The 20,705-nt window shown below is 34.3% G+C and overlaps 1 protein-coding gene across 13 annotated transcripts in view; it reads left to right on the plus strand.

Moving 5' to 3' along the window:
* MEF2C (myocyte enhancer factor 2C) overlaps nucleotides 1–20,705 on the plus strand; it is a 125,644-nt gene that overhangs the window by 34,216 nt on the left and 70,723 nt on the right. For 12 of the 13 annotated variants that reach the window (XM_019281995.3, XM_019281998.2, XM_010393025.3 and 9 more), the window contains one exon: nucleotides 13,592–13,789. In XM_019281995.3, coding sequence (XP_019137540.1) covers nucleotides 13,736–13,789 — 54 coding nt within the window. In that variant the 5' untranslated portion in view covers nucleotides 13,592–13,735. The remainder of the gene's footprint in view (nucleotides 1–13,591; nucleotides 13,790–20,705) is intronic. The other variant, XM_010393023.4, reaches the window with a different exon arrangement.

Genomic DNA, 20,705 nt, shown 5'->3' on the forward strand with positions numbered 1-20,705 from the left:
TTTTTTAATATTCAGAAATTTCAATGACTTATTAGAACTCAACTTTATTGCATTCAAGTTTACTGATGTCATATAGCATTTCCAGAAGCAAAACTGCTGCCTGCTTTTTGAAACCCATGTTTTTTAATTCCTAAATGTAATATTTGCTAGTTTAAAAAAAAGAAAAATATTTTACTTGAGAAGTGGTTGGCCTCACTTTAATTTTTTTAATTTTTACCAAAGAAAAGTGTACTTCCCAGCTCAACAGGAAATGTATCTAATTATGCCTTACATAAAATTGCACATCTTTCTGTTAGTAAAGAAATATTTGCACTGAAAGTTACTGTCTTTCTATCTTTTTTATGTTAAGGAAAATCATGCTTATATTTGTTCAGTATGTAAATTAAGGAAATTCAGAAAAAAAATCACCATAATGAAAGTTGCTGTGTTTTTTATTTGGTACTTAATCTTTTAATGATACCTGTACACATAATCTTACTTTATACAAAGTTTCATTGGAATTACTGAGACAAAAAATGTGTGCTGTATTTTAATATTTTTACTCAAAGCTGTACTTAGGGTGAATGTGCAAAAATATGAAATCTTATATATTGTAATAGTGAGAGAGCAGCCTGGTCATAAAACTGTGTCAAACAATATCAATTACATTGCAATTAATTTAGCGGAACACTACACAGCTCAGCTTTGACCTAAACCAAATGGCATTAGATAAATCTGTCCCATTTGTTCTTCAGAGAAAAGATGGGAGTTAAATTTCCAAGCAGGTGTTAGAGTTTAGAATAAGAGCCAGATGTGTATGGAAGCTACTTCAGTCCCATGAGGGTGGTTTTAATTCAGCTATTTCCCTGGAGTACCACACAATCAATGAGTTTCAAATCCTCGGGCTACCTGCCTTTATGTGAAAACATTTCTTCGCAGATTATCACTGAACATGTGTGCAAAAATTAGAGCAGAAATTAAAGGTAAAAAATTTTAACCTCAGAATTTACATGAATATCACATTTCTTTGAATTTCTGCAGTAGAAAGGTGACAACCAAGTGGAAATGTTTACAGAAGAGATGTATCATTATAAAGAGAATTGTAAGCAGTGCAAAACTCAGACCATGGGTATTTAATATGTTTCTCTAGTGACTGCTTGTTGTAGGCAGTATTTTACAAGTAAGCATATGTAGGTCACATGCAGCACAGTGAAGAGCATTAAAAATAGGTGAATTGAATTAGAGAGAGGTTTCAAAATGATGATTTTGAATGTGTTGGCCCTGCTTCCAAATGTCAGTGAAAGTAAAGTGATGCATTGAATTAATCTACCAATGGCATTCAGTTCTACTTGTTAACATGAGCTTAGTTGGCTTTAAGAAAATAAAACAAGGTAAAGGGAGATATACATGTGAATGACAGGGCTTGGCACTTTCTTGGATTTTGAGGCCTGTGAGCCATGTGTCTTAATTGGGGCCAGTTGGGATCATCTAATAATTGCTGTCAGAAGATCAAATTTAATTCTCCTTATAAAACGACCACAGTGGGATAGAGTTAAAGAAATTGTCATCTGAGATTTCAAATGAACTAAGCTTTAATTAGGTTGATTAGGATGCCGTAAGAGAGAGAGAGGGAAACAGGAAATTGATGCATCTGCTGCGTATCATGCTGGACCTTATATGACAGTACTGTCAAATGTCTTTATTTCAAGAAGATACACATTAGCATAAAGGATGATAGAGCTAGAACATCATGCATATATAAATGTGTTAGGTATACAAGGTAATTATAACTTTCTGAAATTAGTGGTTTCAAATACAGGTATTAATGCTTTTACAGTCATAATCTTGGCCCTTAAGATTGCTTTTATACATTTTCACATATTCTAAATTATCTTCTTTATTTGCTTACATACTCAGTGGTTATGCCAGAGGAGAAGTACAGACCTCAGAATTTCTCTATTGAGTAATACATATTCACTGTACTTAGTTCTCAGGACACTTGCATGACCAAATCCACAGGTTCCAACAAAGAAGCTGAGTAAAACATGAAGGTGACATGAAATATTTTTGACAGAAAAAGGAGCACATCTCAGACATGCTTGCATTCCCACCTTGAATCCAATTCTTTGAACTATGCTGCCTGCTACTTTTGCCACAGCCACCTGTTTCTAAGGATATATTTTATCAGAAATCATCTTACATATCAATAGACCTCAAAAAGTGTCATTTCTGAGAAAATGTAATGCACTTTCATGGCCACAAAAAGATTTAGCTTGATTAGTATTAGATTTAGTATTGATTACGTTTTTGCTTTTTTTGCATGCTTTTAGGATAATAAGATGAACAATGCTGGCAGTGATCCTGTTAGAAAAACAAAATGCTCATTGAAGGTAGAATGGAGATTATCAAGCAAATTCCTCTGTATTTTCCTTCTGCAAATTAAGCATATTTTGTATATTTCTGTTCTGATATTTGTTAAGAGTGTTGACTTTTTGCATTGGCTTCTGCCAAATGCAGTGTGTTGTGTATGAATAAGAAAGAAATAAATCCAGCTGCATGTGCTAATGGAGTGGTTATAGCTGAGGTTCTGTAAGCAGGGTGTGATGCTCACTTGTGGCTTTTGTAGTTACAGACAGTAGCAGGGGTACCTCTGTGGTAAACACCATCCCTTTCAGTAGAAATTTTGCTTTTACAAGGCTTGAGGTGAGAGCTGTTAGACTCCAATTCTCAAAAAAATCAGAAGATCAAATCCTCATGTGGAAAGTATGAATTAGTTACCTAGCACAGTTTTCAAAAATTACATATGAACTATGATGTGGTTGAGCAGCACACTAAATTAGACGAGGCTATTTATGTCTTTGTAACTAATGCAGATACAAAGCAGCAGCTCTTTTAGCTCTTTATCATATCACAGCATAATTCCTCAGCGTGTTGATTATCTTAGGTTTCTCTCTCTATTTTCATGTGAATATTTTTAACAGAAATATATCTATTGTTTGCCTAGGTTTTAACCAGTAAGGAAAAAAATGAAATTTATAGATATCACGCTAAGCTAGAACAGAAATTTTTTTCCCCAGTAGAGATTTTAAGCCAATTGTTTCAGGCATTTTTTCTCTCATAAGGCTTTTTTTTTTACTTTTTTTACATGGAAAATTCCATGTTATCTTTCCTTTCTTACAAGCAGCTTTATCTGTTTATGCATTTTCCTAGTTTCAAACCAGTGGGAATCCAGTTCGGATCTTTGAGCATAGAGAGATCCTTCTTGTCAAGATGCAGCCAGGACGTAGAAAACAAATAGCTTCAGCCAATGATTTGTGGCGTGCTAGCACTAACAGATATGGCCACATACTTTATTTCTCGGTAGTCAAAACATTCCACTTTTTCCAACAGATGCTTCATCCTGAGCATGCAGAATTGCAGACATGAGGCACAAGGCAATATATGTGCAAGGTTTATTTCCTATCAAGTGGCTTTGTGAATTTTTTGTAATTGTAAGTTCTTCATTGCTATAGTGCCACTGTACATTTTTTTCCTTTCTTTCAGAGCAAATCCATTCCAAATTTGTGTGTTTCTACTTAAATTGTCTGTGTTTTGTATGTTTAACAGCAGTAACCTGTCCTAATTTATGAGCTTTGCCATTAGGAAGGACATATATTTCACAGAGGTGGTTCCTCACTTCTCTGCAGTGAAATGCAGGTGTGGGGTTTCTTTTTTTTTATTAGCCTTATTATGTACCTGACATACATTTCATCTCCTTTTGTCCTTGGGAAAAAAAAAATTATCTGAGTGGGATTGGAAGAATTAATGTAGACTTTTGAGTTGTCATGGTCATTGGGAAGATAGATATATTTTCCTTGCTTTTTTTTTTTTCCCCTTCTTCCTCCTTCTCCTGCAGACAGCCTGCAGCTGTCTCTGGGTAAGGAGTTGAGTTCAGGGAGTGTCGTAGTTCTTATACTCATATTTATCATATTAGCATTCTCACAAAAAGACAGCTTAGCAGCTCTCCACAATGTTGTGCAGTCTACATTTCAGAAGAATCATATTTAATTCTTGACATTTCTGGGAAGGTCAGGAATTAAAGCGAAAAAGATGTGTTTCTATAACCGAATACACAAAAAAGAGAAGCAGAACATCTCTGTGTCTAATCATTCCTCTTTAAGAAAGAAATTACCAGATGAAGGATATACTAATCTGAGGTTGCATTAAAAAACTAATAAAGGTACTTAAATATGAGTTATGTGTTTAGGGCTATATTATAAGAAAACAAACCTTTTGTTTCTGTGGTAATATAGTTGTAGCTAAAATAGTCTAATACCATGGACAAATTATTTCTAGACAGAGATAATATATCTCATTTTCCAGCTTCTATAGCTGGAAACAAAGGATCAGTTTGGGGTACACTGAGGAGCCAAAGAATTATACAACATAAAGGATTTTTTCCAAAATTATTAGTCTTCCTTAGGTACTAACTCTGCTTCCATGTTTACCTGACTTCATTTTTCAGTACTAGTGGTGGATCTGTTCTAATGTTGGTATGAGTTAAAAGGAGTAGAAATAAAAATCATTAACATAGAAATCAGTAATATTCTCTAAATTTAAAGTCACGTCTGTCTGAGACTTGTTCCATCTTTGGTGAGTCAGTGATGGATTTGGATGCCTGGTTGCATCATACAAGATCTAATAGCAAAAAGTAAATTAAAAAATATCTGAGCCATTATAATCAAAATATTCAAGCCTGGGTAGGTGTTATCATACAGCAAAGTACTATCAATTAACTTGAGATTCTGGCATACACAGATTCCATGGGACTCCAAATATTTGTACAGATTTAGTGGAATTTCAGTGGCTCAGGACACCTGTGAAATCTTTCATGTTTGATTACCTCATTTCTCTGGTAGGAAGCTGAACCATGTTAAGAGTCATTGTCCATTTTTGGCTTGAGTAGCTAACCAAATTCAGGGTATTATACAGGTGATTGCCATTAGGGCAGGGAAACTGATAAGTGACTCAAACATTTCCTTAATACTGTTTGTTTACAAAGCTTTACTATATCTCTAAATGCAACAAGCCTTGAGAATTGATGTCCATTATCAGGTGTTAATGTTTGAGTTCCCTATCCTATCAGCTGAGCTCTTTCCCAATGTTTCTATATATTTAGCTTCTCCTTATCATCACAAATTACAAACCTTTACAAACTAATACCTAGTAGAGCTCTTTGCTGTATTTTTTTCAAGTTTTCAGGACTACAAGATCACAGAAATTATGCTTACTAGCAATAACCTTATAAGTTCTATCTCTTTCATCTTCCAGACATTACTCAAATTACTCTTAATATGGCAACACCATAAGCCACACTTCCAATTCAGAAAAAAACGTTATGCCACCCCAACATATTTATACAGTTTTCACATCAAGATATTTCCCATCACAAACATGAAACAGTTTTAATTTGGTTCAAGCTTTACCTTGGCAATTTTTGTCACCTTAACTATGTTGGAAAGGATTCCTTTTATTAACCCCATTGACAATGTTTCTATAGAGTCTGTTTTCTGGTAGAAGTACGTATTTTCTTACAATGAGGAACTTATTTGCATCTCAGTTTTTTTTCTCTTAATTTCTACATTAATGTTCCTGGTTTTACGGTATTTTCATCTACAGTTTTTTCCTCTATTCTACCTCCTTAGATCATCCTTCATCTAATTTTCATCTTAAACTTTGAACCAACTATAGTCCTCAGTCATTTATTTGTTTGGTAATTTAAAGACACTTTGGGTTCTTATTATGGTTTTTTTCTATTTATTTATGCCACAAAAATAGTTTCTAAAAGCATTCTCTTTTCTCTAAAATCTTCCTGTGATGATTCATTTGCAAATGTGTAAGATATTCGTTTTCAAAATATGATTATGAGGTTCCTGCATTCCAAGTCTTTGCTCCTCCTCACAGAGATGAAGTGGTAGTGCAGCACAAACCTGGAATAGCAGAACTCAGCTACGTTGTTAAACATAGATATGTATGATTACAGTGAGAAAAGGGAGGATTCCTTTGGTGGATTCCAAAGGAGGATTCTTTGAGTGAGAAGAGGATCCTGGGTCAGAGTGTGTAAAATTTCTCTGAAGCTTGTTGGATGAAAACAAATGAGACCAGGCCTGTGTAGATCTTGACAAGTCCATCCGTTCTATCCAAAATTTACTTCTCTTCTCCATCCATTCCATCTATTGCTTCTAGGCTAATCATTGACCATAGCTCAGACAGACACTGTCTAAGTGCATGTACCAAGCTTCCTTGCATTTCTACAATTCAGCAAATTATAAGCAGAAAGTCTTACCCCTTAGGAATCTCTTAGGAAATAATCCTTTTGAGAATTAATCCATAACTTCTTCAATAGAGGAAATCTAAAATTGCCTGTTACTGATATTGGCATTACTAAGCACTTGTACACAAGTTCAGACTATGATTTGCTATTGTATTATACAGCTTTTTCCAATAATACCTGGAATTATCCCCTGATTCTTAAAAGCTGCTTTGGGGATATAAGTTACACAGACTTCCTCACATACAAACATTACTAACAAATCTGTACATCTAGATCTAACCACAGTCAGAGACTGCTTTCAGGTGATGCAATAACTTAACACTAGAGATCTTACACTTTTCCTGTAATAAGCCAACACTCTTTAAAGTCATTTGTGTTTAAGAGTGCTCCCACATTATAGCACTAGTATTTTACTTTGTGTGCAAGATGTCTTTCAATACAAGTAGACCCAAACCAGAGTAGCTCCAAGACCTTTTCAGCTCACAAGATGCTAAACCTTACCCTGATAAATGCTGAAGTGCTTCCTCTTTTTAGCTCAGTAAATGACAGACTGAATTTGTGAAACACCTTTCATTATATTCTTTATGCATCTAGTAACTATAATGCAATCCAATCAAATTATTAGCTCAAAACTGTCAAGACTCCTATGTGAATTTGCAGTGGTCCAATTTCTCGAATCCATTTTCAGTCTAGTTTCTATTCGTAGGCAGTCTCCATTTCAAAACAATTAGATGATTCACTTTTCAGTCCTTTATTTTTTCCCCTTTTATTATTAGCATGTCTAATTGAAGAAACTGCTATGCTTGAGCCAGTCTCTGAAGTACCTTATAGATCTTATTCCATTTATATTGGTCACACTCCCATTATGTCCGTATAGCTGCTAAGGGTACATCATGAATCTAACCATAAACATGTAGACCTTTTCTTCAAACTATTTACTTTAAATTTTTTTCTTTTGGGTGATGGGTACACATGGAAATACCACCCAATAGTTATTGTAGTTTTAAAATTGACTCTTCACAGGTATATATTTTATACCATCATTTGACTTAACTGCTTACTTAAAATCTGCATTAGTGTCTGCATTCTTTGCTTCACAAATCAAATAGTCCATTTTAGCCATCTTTAGAAATGTTGTAAATTAGCCAAGTCTTCCTTTCTTCATCAAGCATAGCAGGCACATATCTTATGCCTGGAGTCCAGGCAAACAGTTTTCATCTGGTGGTTGCTTCTTTTGGCGTACTGCTGCAAGGAATGACTCACCATCTGTGGCAAATTCCACAATCACTTGGATGTATTTTGGTCTTCTGTCATGGTTTTTTACCAGCATGACCAGGTTTGGTATAGCATGCATGCAATATTCATAAAATCCTTCTTCACTATGCTGGATGGATGCTTCTCAGCACATTCTGTGAAAGGTAAGATAAGTCACTCTTTTCCTTTCATACAGCCATGGATTGACTTAAATAGAGAAGCAGCTACAGACAAAGTATTCTGTGTCTGGATACCTCAGTCTCTTGAAAAGCAGGTTCTATGGCATAGAGAAATAGGGCAACTGTTAAGTATCATCTTCTCCACTGTTTTGGCAATGATATTTAGTTTTCCCTCAAAAAAATTTCAGGGGATCTTTGCAAAACAAGAAACTCTTCCACCCATGCTGCACAAGTTCTTGCTCTGTGAGATAACTTGGTACTGTATCTGAATTATAAGCTACATAGACCACAGCTGTCTGAAGCATTCTTACAATGAGTCTTCAAAATGTTTAATTCCAAATTGAAAAAAAAAAAAAATAATCACATTGCAAAATATTCTCATGGCTTTTCCAAGGCATAGAAAATAATGGTATTGATTAAGCCAGTAACTCAGCTGCAAGAGAGGAATTTTTCTGCAATTCATTGCTACATTTTCATTATACTAGGAATATGTTGAAATGTAAACAAGAAAATAAGGTATAACTCTGGAAGCTCAGATTTAAAGTAAACACTTTCTACTATCCTTTATACATAAACACGCAAACTAATAAATGGAGTGAAATAATCTTAAAAGTCCAGTAGGTGCTTTCAAAATCAGTTGAAAAATTAATGAAATATTAATTCAAATCAAATTATTTAAGTTTTCTCTTAAACTTCTAAGTAACAACTTAGATATAGGGAATGATTTTGTAGTTTGCAACTTTATGAACATTTTACTCCAGCTGTGGTTCAGAACTTCATTGCCCTTGAATTATTCTCCATTATAAATTAAGCTCATGCCATAAGTCAGAAGTCAGGTTAGATAACTGAAACGATAAGCCTTGGTAGTTACAGATTACAAATATTTTCTTTGTGTACAGACTTTTTGGTTTGACTTACTGTCTCTCCAGTAGTCTCCAGTACTTCATCTATTATAATATATCCATTATGGTGTAAAAGTTTGTTTTATATTTCCTGGAGCCAAATGATCTCTTGAGAGTTAAATTTAGTAGATTAAAATGAACTCTCTTCCAACCTTTTCATATGGCAGCCTGCCCATAAGATCAAAACACATAACTGTAGGTTATGTTTAATTTCTAAATCAGAGTGTTGTGGACAGATGTTTGAAAGCTTAAGATGACTCAGATTCATTTTTCATGGCTTTCTGCCTGGAAAACCATACTGTAGATCGTACCATTTTTGCTTTATTGGTATATTGCCATGGTGATGACATATATAATTTTATCATAACCTTCTGTTAATGGCCCAAACTGTATCTTTTGTAATGACCATGCAACAAAACCACCATGTAAATGTGAAGAACCACTTCTCTCTTTAATGTCAGCTGATCTCAGTCAGATAACATGATATATGCTAATTATTTTCACCCTTCTCTGCATTTCTTTAAACTATATCCAGCTCAAGGTGACAGACACAAAATGAGTAATGTCTTCAATTGATGCAGTATGCCCAGCTGTTTCTTCACTGTGTAGCTGTCTTTGTCTCTGTGTGGAACATAGCCGGGGATTTTACAGAAAAATTTGAGTGACCATTTTATCTTAATATGTGTCCCTCACTGTTGATGTTTATGGTTATGTTGCAGTTTTTGCAGCTAATTTTTCATCAGAAAAGTAGACAATGTGCGCTTACTCAGTACATTCACATTATTAGACAGAGATTCAAAACTTGTTTGAGAAAACAGGTTTGCATAAAAAGATTTCATAGACCTTTAGAGTTACTTATATATATCAAGATAAGAATGGTAAGAGAAAGGGAACAGCACTTTTTTGTTTACTTCCTTATATCAGCATAATAAAAAAAATATTATTTTGTTCTTCAGTTTTAACCTAATTAATCCACTCAGAATGCAAGCTGTTTAAAGTAAGAAGGACATCCTTATGACAAGTTTGTTACTTTTGTAAAGCCATGAATATCCTAACTTCTAGCACATTTTAACTTGGTTTTTCTCTGGCTGCCTTCTTGTTTATAAATTAAATATTGTTACTGTCTTGTTTTGATACTCCTTATTGCTCCTGGTGTAACTTCTCAAAGGACTCTCTGTCTGGGGTGTTGCAGCAGAGCAGATTCAGACAGTTCTGCGCGGAGAAGGAAGTGGACAGTTTTGGTTCCCATTTTGCACTTCTGGAACAGTTTAGGGAAGGAAGCACCTTTACACCTTTTATTGTTCGTGGTTGCTGACATAATATCCTTCCCTGACTGCTCTGTGCGTGCTTCCTGCCATTCTGTCGAGATTCTTCTGTGTTGCAAAGAAAGGATAGCGGGTGTGCATGTGTGTATATGTGTGCACATATGTCTGTGTGTGAGTGTTCAAAAGAGAGACAGGAGCAGTCAAGTGATTTGCTGCATTTTTCCTTTAGCTCTGTTCCCTTCTCAAGGCTCAGATCAATCTTCTGTCAGCTACCACTACCTCTGCCAAATCATATAGTGAACAGAAGCCCGCCAAAAATGAAGTTCCTCTTTTTGTAAGCAGTCTGTTTTGGTTTGGTTTTGGTTTTTTTCCTTGCTGTTTGGCTTTGCAAAAAAAATGCAGAAAACTATAACACAATAGCATCTAACTGTGTTTCTTTAAATGCAACTTGTTTGCATGTGATTATATCATTAAGTTGGAAGGTTTCTTTTATGTGGAGCGACTTCAACAAAGTTTCTTTTTAGATTCTGTTGGATAATTGAAGCCTGCAGTACTATTTGACTTTTGTAGTACATTCAGCTTTTCTAGTCAATGTGCTTTATTAGTGTTCGTGAAATAAAAATTTACCAGTTAACAGGAACTTTAAATACTTAATACTGCAATCCTTGATCCTGCAAAAACTTTCAAAAGGTATTGAGAGCACTGATGAAGTCCCAAGCAGCCATGGGGATTTGTTGGTCTCCAGAGTTCTTTACATTCTGTTTGACTTGGAAATTACCAGCCTTTGAAGGTTACAGCCCTTGCATGAGATGACTTGATTTACTTATCTGAATTTCACTGAGTGGGAATCAGTCCAGCTATCTTTTTAATGTATGTACTAATGAAATATATAGAACTATGAACAAACGCATAGTAAGAATAGCACTTGAAGGACTGTGTGTTGATAGGTGTGTGTGTAAATATATGTATATACGTCCCTATATGTGCATGTCTGTGTCTGTGTGTCTGTGTAAAAGACTGAGATATAGAGAATGCCACAGGCTTCCCAGTTTGTTTGCAGTAGTAGTAAGAATAGCAGAAATGTGGGGGTTTAACAGGAAATAGATTTGCTACAAAAATTGAAAAACTTTTATTTGAAATTAAACTGGTAGGAAAAATGCAAACTAGGACCTACAGGAAGACTTTTTTTTTTTTAATCCATGCAAGGAAACTTAACTCACTGCCCGTTTAAGCAAATTTATGTTTCTTTGCAAATTATATATTTTATGCGGATGACCTAATTATATGTTATATGCAAAATTCTGCTTATCAAGTCTTGCATGAATTACTTTAAGATAATTTTGTGTAGATCACAGGAATGTTAAGGTTCTGACTTTAAACTGTCTGTAAAAGCTGTTGTTGTTTGAAGACTGGTCTTAAACATGGAACTGGTAATTGTGTGGGAGGGACTCAACATACTGCTCCTCCGCTAAGATTTTTATCCTTCCTGACAAGAGTTTTCTCAGTACTGAGTTTTTTCTGAACTCACTCAGCATCAGCATCTTGATCTGCAGAGCAGCTCATCCTCACTAACCTCACCACTGCTCTAATCTGCCCACCCTGACCTTCCACCCTGCAGTGAATAGAAGCTTAGGCAGACAGAGGGCTGTAAACCGATAGCACTGGCCTCAGCTAAATGAAAGGAAAGGAAGTTGTTTCATATGCATTTGCTGTGGATTAGAGCATGGGTTTTCTGCTACAGGGAAAGCCTTTTAGACTCCTTTGAGTCCTGCATGTGCACGGGAAACACCATTCTAACTTGTGCTTTGTGTCAGGGGTAAGACTATAGGAAAAACAGGAAAGAAACCCAATCCAAGGAAATCTAAAATTGTTTCTAAAAATACACTGGGTTTGTTTGTCAACACTGAAAATCAGATAAGACTGTCTCCTAACTTTGTTTGGAAAAAGACTTTTAAAAATACATTTAAAAAATAAATTTATTTCAAAGTTTTGGACTTTTTTAACTCTTTTTTTTGTTGTTGCAAATATAACCACAACCTTTGTATCTTTTTAAGCAGTGAGAAGTTATTGTTTTCAAATATAAAAAGCAACAAAGAATTTTTGCAATCTACATTTTATTATATTTACTATATGAATTGTTCAACATTCTGTGTTCTGCATTACAGTAATGATATATAAATATGCCCAGAAAATAATATAAAAAGACATTCATGTACAGAAATGCAGTAAGTATTATACTTGAACATTTGTTTTGCTCAACAGATTAATTACATCATAGTGGCTAGCTAGAAAACTCAGACTGACTGCTTATTCATCAACCTTTTTTTTCTTAGAGTGAAAAAACACTTGAGCAGCTTAAAGTTTAATGTATGCAAAGAAAATCAAAGGATAATTGAGGATCAGAAAGAGTGAAATCTAGCTTTTCTACCTCAATAGCTTTGAATCAGAGCCAAATAATGGATTAAATGACCAGGATATCAGCTTAGTGTTATGTAGCATATTGTGAGAATCTATCAAGTTGGCTGAGAGACGAAATAGGATAAATAAGGAAATACCAGACTCTGTTTTAAAATTACTAATTTTTTATTTCCAAGGCAATAGTTTTACTGCACTGTGGAGCTAATACAAAAACTTCAAAAGAACAGTTAAATTCATGTTATTCAGATTTCTTTTTCCTCTTCCATGTTTCAGAAAACTTTGTGCTGTTCTATTAAAATTATATAAATATACAAATATGGTAAATTAAGATTATTAAAAGGAAAAAACTTGTGTCTTTTACCTTATAGTAGACTAAATATTTTTTGTATTTTTTTTTTATTTCCATGGGCTCTTGTATGGTTAAAAATACTTTGTATATGATAGAAATTAATTATGTGGTTTATAACATTTTGTGAATATTTCCCTGCCTGGTGTGTTTTTATATGCTGTACGTATCTCTCCAAGCTCTGTGACAGAGCCAGCATTGTAAAGCTCATGCATTAATAAAACAGTGAAAATATTTTTCAAAACATTCTTAAATTGTTGTCTGCCTCTATTATTCTGTTTTTATAGAAAATATATGTTTGCAGGTTATAAATCCTTTGTCAGAATATTTTAGAATTTACACTGAAATGAAATGAGGGAAAAGTGCACTAGTGTTTTCTTCAAGTATCTTCAGTAATACTTTCACTGATTTATATCCTTAAAAAATAAGGTTAAGAATTTTGGATTTAAAGTAGGGAATATCTCTTATATATCAAGTAAGGCTTTAATAAATGTCCATCATATTTGCATAATGAGGGAAATTATCACCTCTGCTGTCAAAACACAAAATTGTTTTCCCTTCTGAAATGAATTAGCTGTCCTGCTGAGCATACATAGATACAGAATGGTTCATTAATGCTCTGATTTAGGCAATTTGTCATATTAGAGCTGTGAATGATATTTAAAGGAATCCAATTCCATTAAAATTTTTTACTGTGTATTTCAATCTTTTTCTTTATTTCTTGATCTATTTATGTTTGGGGCTTTCTTTCACAAAAATAGGCCTTTGAATAAAATTTTTTTCTCCATGCATTACTTATTTTATAGGTGCAGTAAATTTTTATTATAATTTACTTGTACACTAAATTATAATGAGGATGCTTGGCCAGCTTCATACAGCAACTTTCATGTGGTTATCAGTTTCATAGTATCATTTGATTTCCTTTCTGTGTTTAGCAGGAACGGATGCAGGAGACTGTGAACTGAGTAGTGCAAGTGCTGAAGAAGGAGGTTTGTTTTGAGGAAACAGGAAAGAGGAAGAAAAGAGAAGGGAAAAATACGTAATTTTAAGGAAGAAGGAGAGAAAAAAAAACGGGGACTATGGGGAGAAAAAAGATTCAGATTACAAGGATTATGGATGAACGTAACAGACAGGTGAGTTTCAAAAATACCTGACTTGAACCTTATGTTATATTTATAAGGTGACTTATTATCAAAAGTGGTTAAAAAGTTGATAACTTAGTGTATTATGCATATGGTAACATATATGTATACATATACAAAAAGTATTTTAAAATATCAAAGAAAAAATACTTTTGTAAACAACCTGAAACACAGTGTTTTCAAGTTTAGTAACATGCACAGTTAGGAAGTTTTTACTTGAGGACCTGATTCTACAAAAACTGCTGTGTGTGCTCTACTGCACACTTGCTTTGACTTCATTCTGGAATACACATGGTTAACCATATCTGTGAGTTGTTACAGAATACAGGCTTTTAGTACTATATTTTGTGAACTGTTATAATATGATTTATTATAATATGAGGACTTTCATTTAAATTCAGACATCCCAATTATTTATGCTTCTTCACCTTTGCAATGTCTTTATTTTTGTCTCCTTCATATGAAAAATTACACTGCTTCATAAAATGTCTCATCTTTTCCTGTCTGAATTTTTAAAGGAATTTGAGTAGCCTAACATGTTCTAAAATCCACATACAATAATATTAGCCTGTTGTAGTTATAAAACCAATCACTGTTTAACTAGGTCCAACAGGACCGGTTAATTTTTACCTCTGCTTTAAATAAAATGGCTAAGGAGCTATCACGTATTATCAGCACTATGGCTGCTAGTTAAAATATGGTCATAAATTAGAGAATTTGAGTCCCTGTTTTCACAAAAATGAAACTCAATAGCTGACATCTTCAAATATAAACGGTGAAAGTTGCTGCTGTTTACAGCTGGTGTAAATGAATGGATGTTTTGTTGAAACTGGAGATTCACAATTATGAGAATCTCTCCATATAATTATTTAATACTATGATTAATGTTCTTCATACACCTGGCTACAATTTAGAAATAATCTTCAGTAGCTGATTTTTAAGAGCTTGATACTGAGTTACTATTAATATAGCAGTACTACTAATTTGATCTATAAATTTCTTCATATATTCAGGGATTTTTTTAAGAAGCTGTTAGTCTTGGAGGATTTTAAAAAGCCATAAAATCTCAGCCTAAGCATAACAACAAATTATAGTCCTTAAATATGCTTTCCAAGAATTTTTAAATTTTGTGGTGTTAGTAGTAACTTGTGATCTCCATAGCAGAAAATCATGTGTAACAGCAAAATGTTCTTTATGATGGATACATTTCATGTTTTCCCTAAAGGCTGGCTGTTCTTGTGAGACAAGCTAAAAAGCAATAATTCTAACAATATAGAATTATCATCATATTTATTTTGATTGTCTTATAGCTCAGAGTTGAAATTGGATTTGAAATTGGATTTGAAATATTGAACTTAATCTATTATTAAATATTAAGTCAGTAGTTGTTTGAAACTTGCCCATGCTACAATGGTTTCTTTTTGAAGGGAACCTGAATTATTCTGTAAATGATAACACAAAATTTTGCCACTCATAACTTTAGTTCATACAACAGCTTCAATCTCAACTTGCTTACTCAAATATAGGATTCGTAGAGATTTTAGCTCCACTTTTTTCAAAAAAATATCTTTCAAGGCCTTAAATATACTTTTAAAAAAGAAGACAGCTAGTGTTCCAAAGCATTCACAGTAGAGTTTCAAGAATTCCAGAACCAGCTTTCAGAACTAATAATTATGAATAAAACCATAATATTAGAATGCCAACAAGTGCAATGTAGGAAGTGTTCGTGTTGCTAGTATTTCTTAGACTCATAGAATCACAGAATGGTTTGGGTTGGAAGAAACCTTAAAGACCATCCAGTTCCAACTCCACTGGGCAGAGAGTCCCTCCAAAAGACCAGGTTGCTCAAAGCCACATCCAGCCTGACCTCAAACACTCCTAAGGGGCAGGGCAGCTGCAGCTTCTCTGGGCAACCTGTGCCAGTGTTTCACCACCCCCACAGTAAAGAAGTTTTTCCTAATGTCTAATCTAAACCTACTCTCTTTCAGCTTGAATACATTCCTTCCCATCCTGTCACTCCATGCTCTTGTAAAAAGTGCCTCTCCATCTTTCTTGTAGACTCCCTTCAGGTACTGGAAGGCTATAGTTAAATTCCCCCAGCCTTCTTTTTTCCAGGCTGAACAATCCCAACTCAATATTTGCTAATGTTGATTTGCCACTATGAAGCTGGAGGTATAGATTTACATTATTTTACTCTCCACATCAAAAAACTGGCTTGATTCTGCTTTTTATTTTTACTAATATGTTAATGATAATTTTAAAAATATTTCTACTGACTTTATCTTGCATTTAGTGCCCTGATAAAAAGCTCAATGAAGCCAGTGAAAAGGTTTTGGAGTGTGGGATCAGGCTTTTTAATTGTAGTAATATATATGTGATCAAATAATATTTTCAATAATAGTTGATTGAGGTTTTAACCACTTATATGAGATGTACTCTTTCACCAGAACCTCACTGGTTCTTAAAATATCACAAGGCATTGCTGTTTTAGTGTAGCAGCATCAGTTTATTTGTTTTCTAACTTGCACACTTCCAGGAATCTTAAAATATTAACTTTTTTATATTTCTATATTTGCTTCTTATTTGATTGCATAAATATATAAATATATACAAAAAAAAAAGATTAAAAGGTTGCAAAAGAAAAAAATTGTTAAAAGTTTTTGATTAGTAAAGCTAAGATAACAGCTCAAGCACAGTTCTACAAAGCCTCTTTTTAGCTCCATTTACAGATAGAGACATTTTCTTTCTACCTCACCAAAAAATGTATGCAAGAATGGCAGCAAGTCAGTTGGCTAGAAACTGCCTTATTGATGTATATATTTAAACATAGTGTGGTTTCACAATACAAGGTATGTTACATATGATATACCTGGATGGTGCATCCTCAGCTGTTCTCAAGCACATAAATCCTCTGCAGTACTGCACATGCTGGTAAAAATATGTGGAACATGTATCATATGAGGAGATATAGCAGTAGTTTAATTATTCTGTCTCCTCTCCCAGTGCAAAGGTGAGTCTATTTGGAAAGCAGGATATTTGCAAAAAGGTTCAAGTTGTTAAAAGACCTGGGGAACAAAATTTTTGTCCTTGCTTTCCCAGCCTCCTGAATAGTTATCTATGTCAACCATTTAATGGTGTATTTGTTCTGTCAGTGAAACAGCTCTTTCCTTGCACACTACTATCTGCTACAGTTGGAGACTCCCCTAGTCTTCAAAGGGCTTGTATGAGTGGATTGGGAAGGACAAAAATAGTGTTGATTTCCCTTCAAGAGAATTTCCTCTGAGCAAGTCTAGTTGGTTGGATTTGTGTACTTTAGGGATCATCCTGGTAATAAATAAGTTCAAATTATCCAGAGTCAGATTTCTCACTGCAAATCTCACAGAAATATGCAATATGAGGATACAATCTGTGCTTTTCCAAAAACTATTTGAAACTTTGATTTTTGGGGATAAATTAAAGGAAATCTACTGCAAACTAGTTATTAGAGGCCCAGTCCTTTTACCCTGGCCTGCTTAAGAGTTCTCATATCAAATTTAGTGAGTGCAGAATTCAGGCTTCTAACCTGGAGGAGCCATTAATTTAATGTTGTTTCATGTGGGCTGCAAGTTGGCTGTATTTTTCTAGTGCTCATTGTTACCTTGTGGTGACAAAGGTGGCAAGAATGTTTGACTCTCTGAAGGATCATGAATTCTCTTTGGTTGTAAAAGTTTCAGAGAAGCCTATCTGAAAAATTCCCTTTTACCACTCTTTGGCACATGTAGAATGGGTATGAATAACTGCCAAGGCTAGATTAAATGTTTATTTATTTTGTTTAGTTTGGTTACCACCACAGTATTAAATGGAAATAAAAACTCTCAAGTGAATCCTGCTATAAGCAGCCAATGTGATGAAATACTTTCTTTTTATTCCTGTGATAATTCTTGGATAATATAGTCTTCATAGATGTGGAATGAATCCCTAGTAATATTGTTCAGGCTCATGAGGTTGTGCTAGCCTTGTCAACAGACCATTCAAGTAGACTGTGACTGCTTGCATGATATTAATTGCAACATCAGTAGAATCGATACTCAAAACTATTAGCATTGACATCTGATGCTAGAAGTTCCTGACTACTACTACAAGTTCTTTCTGCAGAAATTTCAATTGAACAGATTGGAGAAGGCTTCTGTGAACACTTCTACGTTAGTTAAAAAAAAGGAGGAGGGTCATTTGGAAAAAATGTGTGAACTTTATTTTCCTGTGTTTTCTTAATTGAAAGAAATAATTCAGCTACCTTTACCATGGTAAACACATGAGGGGGAAATTGTATTCATCTGCCTCAGAAAAGTCCTTGTATTTTTTCTGTGCTTTTATAAGTCTGAAATATTTTGTTAGTTTTAATGATAGCCTTTTGCGGTCTGCTTTATATGGGGACAATCTGAAACTCTCTTTGCAGCCATCCAGACAGGGCTGTCCAGGCCTAAAATAAATAGGTGTAATGACATAAATGATATTGTATTACTCTTATACAAGGTCTCTCATAAAATATCTCATTAAGTCAATGGTCTGAGAGCTAAATCTAGAGGTTTGACCTAGGAACGAGGGCATATTGACCCAATGTTTTTTGGTGTTGGATCTGGAACACTCTCTTGCATTTGATCCCCATTTTTTTTCTAATTAGTATTAGGAAATATGAAGTCTTACAGGGTAATGCACCATTTTTTCTCCCTATGATTTTCTTGCTCATTAGTTTTGCATTTTTTTCCTACTTGTGAAAAGTCACAATTAAAACTGAGTTTATCTTATCTCATGATTCTGCACAGTGTTCATTTATTTCAATTTTTAATGAGCTGCCTGGGCCTTAATTATTATTAAATACCATAGTAAGTGTACACTTCAATATTAAGGTGTTTAACATTGAGACACCCTTTTTAAAGCATCATGTCTGTGTAATTCAGTAGGGTATAACAGTAACAAACACTTGCTGTTTAATTTTTTGATGCCCAGACTTTTTACCATTCTTTAATTTCAGAAAATCTGTAAAGCAATAAGTTAAGAATTACTGAGGTATCAATCAGCTCAGTGGAGAACAAATCAAAGCAGATAAGTAAAGCGAGGTTATGGGTCAGGGGAAGAATATCCTGGAGGGAAATGACCATTTGCAGGAAGACCTAGATTTGTTCTACTGACTTCAATACCTAATGCTGCTAGTTTCAAAATTAATTTCAGCCTCATGTATCTATTTTCATCTGTGTCTCAGTGCTATTTAAAAGGAAAGGATAAGAGACTATCATCTGAATCGGGAGCTTCCCTGTTGAAAGAGGGAAGAACCTTGAATATTAATGCTAACATGAGCACAAGACAGATAAAAAACATTTTTCCACCTATTTATTTATATTTTCAGTATTCTTTCACGAAGCATTTTCATTTTATCCAAGATATGAGATTTCCCCACGTGCCCCCAGGGAAGTGTTTTCACATGAAAACATAACTGCTTGACTATGCAACCAAGCATAATTTTCATCAAGGAACTTTTGTCTTAAACATCACATGCTTTATCTTTTACACATTTTAATTCATTGCTAATATTAAATTACACACAGATATATACTTGAAATATAGCATTAAAATTAGTCATTGGCCTTGGTCTTTTAGAGGTAAAGTTAGGTTTCAGCAAGAAAAGAATTACACCCCAATTTTTCAAGACTCCTAATTTGTAGTGATCTGTACAACTCTGGCAACACTTTTCATGTTATGCCAGACTACCTGAGAAGTAACATTTTAAGAGAGCTACTGAAATGAACCGTGAATTTCTAGAATGCAATACTTTAAGGTTAAATATGCTTCTATTACAAATTGATGTTCTGAGCATAATTTAGAGTGAATTATCATACGGTAAATATTTAGTCAAATTACTTTTAATTTGAAGTGTGAGCAAGAAGCCTAAGTAAAGAGAGTGCAGTAGTGAATGAGACATCTGCCAACACAGCAGAGCTAAAAAATAGTGCAGACAAAGGCACAGCCTTGCTGTCTTGCAAGGAATAGTTTAGAAAACCCTGGGGGAGAAAGAGCTGGAGGTGGTAAGCAGAACTGAAGCCATTGTGGAGAGGAAGAAGTTACACTCTTCCTGTTATGACAGGAAATGCAGACAAATGTGCTTCCTGACCATTTGCTCAGCAGGGAATGAAATATTCTTTGACCTTTACCTTATGAACATTTTAGCAGCACAGAACTAGTAAACATGTTTTTTACAATAAACATCTGTTTGTACCTGCCAGAACTAGTGATAGCACACCAAAAAAAAAAGTCAGCTTTTGTGTATATTGTATTAGCTACTGTGTTTTTGAGATTATGTTTTTTGCCTAGAATGTGTACGTATCTGTAGATCTGTCTATAAAGGACTTAATCATGTCTCTCTGGTTCAACAAAAGGAAGTGAAGTATCAGAGATTAGCTGTGATTATTCTTTCATTCCTGTTTGGTCATAGATCCTAATTTGTAAGTTAAAATGGGAAGCTTACTGATACTGGCTAACTTCCTAATTTCTTAGGTTGCTGGATCATCTTTAATTAATATAGCTTTCAATTTTATCCCTCCTTTCTTTATTTTACATGGGAAAAACTTACAAGATTGACCCTCATCTTGGATTTGGGCAGATTGAATATTATCACTACTTTAAGTATTCAGTCTGCTATTTTCGTACAAAGATTCTAAAAATGTGGTGCAACATAAAAAACCTTCTTTTTTACATGAGTTAATCATGAATATTTTATTTGTTATGCCTATAATTTTATGGCATCCTCTTAGAACTCCTCTTTATCTGGACTATTTAGCAAGTCATAGCTCAATATGCTTGAGGCTTTCTGGGGCAATAGCTCATTTACCAGCATAAATCAATGCTGTCTTATCCCTGTAAGTTATGTTGGAGG

The sequence above is a fragment of the Corvus cornix genome, chromosome Z (assembly GCF_000738735.6).
Source record: "Corvus cornix cornix isolate S_Up_H32 chromosome Z, ASM73873v5, whole genome shotgun sequence".
Taxonomy (NCBI): Eukaryota; Metazoa; Chordata; class Aves; order Passeriformes; family Corvidae; genus Corvus; species Corvus cornix.